This window comes from Sinocyclocheilus rhinocerous, unplaced genomic scaffold (assembly GCF_001515625.1).
Source record: "Sinocyclocheilus rhinocerous isolate Xijiao unplaced genomic scaffold, SAMN03320098_v1.1 scaffold1721, whole genome shotgun sequence".
In the NCBI taxonomy this organism is placed as follows: domain Eukaryota; kingdom Metazoa; phylum Chordata; class Actinopteri; order Cypriniformes; family Cyprinidae; genus Sinocyclocheilus; species Sinocyclocheilus rhinocerous.
The window spans coordinates 225,117-230,498 of record NW_015666162.1 but is presented as its reverse complement, the minus strand read 5'-3'; the positions used below and the strand labels follow the sequence as shown (position 1 = coordinate 230,498).

Here is a 5,382-nt window from a genome sequence, read left to right as displayed (position 1 = left end):
GCTCTCCACAGCAGACACCTCCAACACCACATACGACTCTCTTCAAGAGAAGCCGAACTGCCCTTAAGCATCCCATGGGATTGTGGGAAGGATGGTTCCTACAGTGACACCTGGAAGTGCTGGATGGAGACTCGGGGAGGTTAGCACAATCATCTTAGATGGGCATTCTTGGAGCCCCCTAACCTGGTCAATCACATTTTGTCATAAAAACCAGTATGCCGTGTTCTGTCATCTTGATTTGACCACAGTTCCAATTCCAACTATCCATACTAACTGACAAACTGGACCGTTCGTTTCTATTGTCCTTCTCCTTCCCTCATGACAGTAACATAATCTACGCAAGTAAGTCAATGTTAATGCTTCTAGCTGTGCTACCTCGGATTTAAAGCGTTGCCACTAGTGAAGCATTCGCATTAGTGTAAACTGTTTTTATGGCAGAGCAACAGTTTGAAGAGAAACTTGTCAAGCTTAACTTCTGATAGCTATATCAACAACTCTGCTTTCATGGCATATATATTGCAACTCTATTGCTCTCTTTGAGTACTCTGGTGTGTTAATGCCACAGTAACACAAAAACGCACGTGCACTTGCAATGTGTTGGCATACTTGTGTAGAACATGTTTCTGGCCTAGTTTTTCCACAGAACTGTGTTTAAGCCACAAAATGAAGAAGATTGGCAATATTGAACTTTAACAAATTAGTTTTCCTAAACGGGTCGTTTTTCATCTATTGAGCTCTCCACAGCAGACACCTCCAACACCACATACGACTCTTTTCAAGAGAAGCCGAACTGCCCTTAAGCATCCCATGGGATTGTGGGAAGGATGGTTCCTACAGTGACACCTGGAAGTGCTGGATGGAGACTCGGGGAGGTTAGCACAATCATCTTAGATGGGCATTCTTGGAGCCCCCTAACCTGGTCAATCACATGTTGTCATAAAAGCCAGTATGCCGTGTTCTGTCATCTTGATTTGACCACAGTTCCAATTCCAACTATCCATACTAACTGACAAACTGGATCGTTCGTTTCTATTGTCCTTCTCCTTCTGTTGGCGGGCCTCCCTCTCAGGTTCCACTGGCATGTAAATGTCCATCGCCATGGCAACACACCATTGTCATTCATATGGTTGTTATGGCACTAGTGGACCCACGCTGTCGGTTCAAAGCATCCTCCAGTAACGCCACTATCTTGTCACCATCCTCCTGTGGAAATTTGAAGGCAAAACATGGGCATAGGACAAGAAGTTGAAGAAGAAGTGAACGTTTAGCTGTAGCTGCTGTATCTAAGCATTTTTATTTCATGTCACATGCGAGAAATGATACTGATGTGCTTTGAGATGATGAACATATTGAAAATAGGAAATTTGCAGTATGTAGTGTGAATCAGAGCGTCTTTTAGTCTTACCTCACTGATGAAGGAATGATGGATAAGTTCATTGACCAAATCTCTGGAACTGTCATCTGAAATGACCACATACATATATATTGTGTGCATTAATTTGTGAAATTATGTCACTACTGCATTGTTGGGTGGCATTCATTTTTATTGCACTTATGTGGTGAAGAGATGATAAAGTGACTTTATTTGAAGAAAATTCAATACAGTTACACTCACTTGGCATAATATCACAGCTGAGCTGCCGATGGAGTTTATCATCGAGTTTCAAGAAAAGAGTGAGCTGTAGAAACAGATATCAGTTAATTTGCCACTGATTCAACAGACGTTGCCATAAATACCCCTTAACATAAGTATAATAGTCTGCATTATCATTAATAACAATCAAAACAAATGTAGATGAATCACCAAAGACGCAAGGAACCACAGAGAATTCCACACAATCCCATTCTAAGGTGACTTTCTTTCTGCAAAATAGCACGTATACTAAACTGACACACTCACATGGGTTTTAGTAGTGTCTTCATTAGACTCCAGGTTGCAATGCATCTGGACCACCTAAAACAATGACAACTTAAGATAAATAAATAACTGACTGAACTGAACTATCATAAGTGTCTTTTGATGAGAACACACACCTTCCTGGTTTCAACCTCTTGGGGCTCGGGTGTGGGGGTCTTCACTGTCTCCACATGTTCTTGGGACATGGAGAGGGCGCGAGGTACAGGATGGGGTCGAGTGGACGCAAAATTCATCAGCGGGTAAATGCCATTCCTGAGCGGTAAGATGCACATGTGCACATTACAAACCACAAAAACCTACTTTTTAACAGTTATTGCTTTCATCTGGCAACACTTACTTCACATCCTCCAGAAACTTGTCCAGCTCTAGAGGAGAAACATGAGAATACCTGCAGGACAGTAGAGAGCAAACAAAATTATTTATCAAACACATATCATTGTATCTTATTACATATCTTTTTCAGCATCATTACTCCAGTCTTCAGTGTCACACAGAAATCATTCTAATATGCTGATTTGCTGCTCAGTATTTTTGTGGAAACCATCATACATTTTTTCAGGGTTATTTGATGAATAAAATGAACAAAATTTATTTTAAATAGAAATCTTCTGTAACATTATAAATGCCTTTACTCTCACTTTTGATCATTTAATGTGTCCTTGCTGAAAAAAAGAAAATCTTACTGACCCCAAACTTTGAACAGCAGTGTAAGTTTTAGAGACTTACTTGAGCTGAACGCGAGGATGATCTTTGTGAATAATCTCTGCCATGACTCCATTCGGGTCGAATGATTTGGTCTTCTCCTCCACACAGTTCTCTGGAAGCATGTCTTTAAACCCAGATAACATGTAAAAGCCAAATTGTATTATTTTAGTAATAATAATAATCCATTTAACCTGAAATCCCATTAATCTTAATATGTACCATTTAGGTAATCCTTCACAAGAAAACTATCTGAAATAAATTATATATTATTATTAAATGGCTCAAAATACTTGATTGTGATTGGTCAGTCACTACAAGTGAGAGAGAAGGAGGAAAGATAGCAGTTTTTTGGAGTGGCTACATAATTTTTTCTGAGTTACAATCAATACATTCTTTTTTTAAAGGGGTCATATGATGTTGCTAAAAAGAACATTATTTTGTGTATTTGGTGTAATGAAATGTGTTTATGCGGTTTAAAGTAAAAAAAGCACATTATTTTCCACATACTGTACATTATTGTTTCTCCTCTATGCCCCGCCTTTTTGAAACGCATCGATTTCAGACATTTTCATTAACAAACTATATTAACTTTAACCCTATAATGCCTAATGTATCATATTTGATGCGCAAATGTACACAATCTACATGCCTTTTGTTGTCTGATTGATAGTTTATACTTTTATAGCAAGTAAAAGGCCTATTTTGTACCATTTTAATAACATCCGCCTTCAGGTCCTAGTTTACATGTCTTTGCTGTAAAATCTTTAATGATCTTCAAACGAGAAAGTTATTATTTAACTTTATATTGTTAGTAATATTTTAAAAATAACTTTTACTGAAGTAACTTAGCTTTACTTGATTATCCATACATCTTTTTTTTTTATTTTTTATTTTTTTAGAAAAATCACAATAAAATGTATATGATCTCTCAATCATTATTTTATTGTGTTGCATTATATGTTTTGCCCCCCATAATGAAAATACAGGGCTTTTGATCATAAAACTAAGCATTCAAAGATCATCTTAGTAAGACATATTATTGGGAGATAATATATTTACATTTATATTAATTTTATGTAAGAGTCTGCTATACTGTTATAAAGATCTCATTACTTTACAAGCTATTAAAATTTCTTTTTGGACCATATAAATATCAACGATTGCCTATTTGTGCTCCGTTTAGGCCTCTAAATAAAATGTTGATGTTTTGTCCTCCTTGAATATGATCTTTATATTCTCTTATGTTATAGTACATGAGCAATGGAAGCCTGATGTATCAAATATGCTATTTAAAAACAAACAAACATATGCAAACCTTTTTTTCTAAGATTTTTTTGAAAATAGTTTGTCTAAAGGTTCATTAAACTGTGAAAAAAGAAGGTTTTTCTGACTTTTTTCGATTGAATATACAGTTGCATATAAAGTTTTTTGGTAAATTTGTCCATATTGCATATTGAGTGAGGTGTTAAAATGCTCTTACTAACAATATAAAAGCTACTTTCACGTTTAAAGATCATTAAAGATTTTACAGCTAAGACATGTGAACTAGGACCTGAAGGTGGATGTTACAAAAATGACACAAAAAGGCCTTTTACTTGCTATAAATTGCATATTGAGTGAGGTGTTAAAATGCTCTTACCATTCACAAAGAGTCGATGCCAAACTACAGAGAAAAAAACAGAATCGAAAGAAGACTATGGATGATGATTATATTTCATTACCTTCATTTTTGTGAGCATAAGTGCTCCATAAATACTGATTTACCTTTCAGTCAAGAAACATTTGTTTTTTATTGGATCTAAATGTTTGCGCAAACCTTTTTTCAGAATTCTTTTAAACAATAAATGTGCATAAATAGCTTTCTCAGTCAAAAGTGAGACTAAAACCCGGATATTTCACTTAAAGGAGAAATAAAAAGGCTGAAAGTGCAGGGGAAAATATACCTGATCCAATTTTAATGAGGCCGTTGTGCTGAATGAAGATGGTGTCACATGTGAGGTTGCCGTGAATTATGGGAGGGTCACAGGAGTGCAGGTAACTGATGAGTGGAAGAAGTTGCATGCTTGTTAACAAATTTTCGTGTCTGAACACACACACACAACCTTCAACACAAGCACACACACACACAAATGTGTCACCTGAGGGCAGAGAGGATCTGCGTACACCAGCGTTTCCAGGCCTGAAATACAGTAATGTATCACATGAACACAAAAATCACAGCACTGCACAATAATAATCATGTACATCATATATTTAGACATCAGTCTGGGACTAAAAATGTTTATGAAAGCCTGACCTTGACATTCATGCTCTTGTGGTTTTTCTTGGTCTTTTTGAGGAACTGTTTCAAGCTGCCAGACGACATGTACTCTGTGATGAACACAACCTGTGAGGGATATAACAAGAAAAGCTATTTCCATATAATGGCCACTTCAGCTTTATACCAAAATAAGAAGTTATTTTAGACAAAAAATAATCTTAGACGCTTCCCATATGTGACCCTGGACCACAAAACCAGTCATCAGGGTCAATTTTTTTAAATTGAGATTTATACATCATCTGAAAACTAAATAAATAAGCTTCCCATTGATGTGTGGTTGGTTAGGATAGGATAATATTTGGCTGAGATACAACTATTTGAAAATCTGGAATCTGAGGGTGCAAAAAAATCTAAATATTGAGAAAATCATCTTTAAAGTTGTCCAAATGAAGTTCTTAGCAATGCATATTACTAATCAAAAATTAAGTTTTAATATATT

The 5,382-nt window shown here is 36.1% G+C and overlaps 1 protein-coding gene across 1 annotated transcript in view; it reads right to left on the bottom strand.

Annotated features, from left to right (window-relative positions):
* Positions 1-320: 320 nt before the first annotated feature.
* The window catches only part of LOC107731784 (nuclear receptor-binding protein 2-like), a 21,313-nt gene continuing 16,251 nt past the window's right edge, over positions 321-5,382 (bottom strand). The window contains exons 4-15 of the mRNA XM_016542957.1: positions 4,920-5,009; positions 4,762-4,802; positions 4,567-4,661; positions 4,233-4,286; positions 4,162-4,168; positions 2,645-2,830; positions 2,256-2,306; positions 2,035-2,170; positions 1,901-1,954; positions 1,616-1,679; positions 1,406-1,461; positions 321-1,203 (exon numbers count right to left, since the gene is read on the bottom strand). Coding sequence (XP_016398443.1) covers positions 1,120-1,203; positions 1,406-1,461; positions 1,616-1,679; positions 1,901-1,954; positions 2,035-2,170; positions 2,256-2,306; positions 2,645-2,830; positions 4,162-4,168; positions 4,233-4,286; positions 4,567-4,661; positions 4,762-4,802; positions 4,920-5,009 — 918 coding nt within the window. The 3' untranslated portion in view covers positions 321-1,119. The remainder of the gene's footprint in view (positions 1,204-1,405; positions 1,462-1,615; positions 1,680-1,900; positions 1,955-2,034; positions 2,171-2,255; positions 2,307-2,644; positions 2,831-4,161; positions 4,169-4,232; positions 4,287-4,566; positions 4,662-4,761; positions 4,803-4,919; positions 5,010-5,382) is intronic.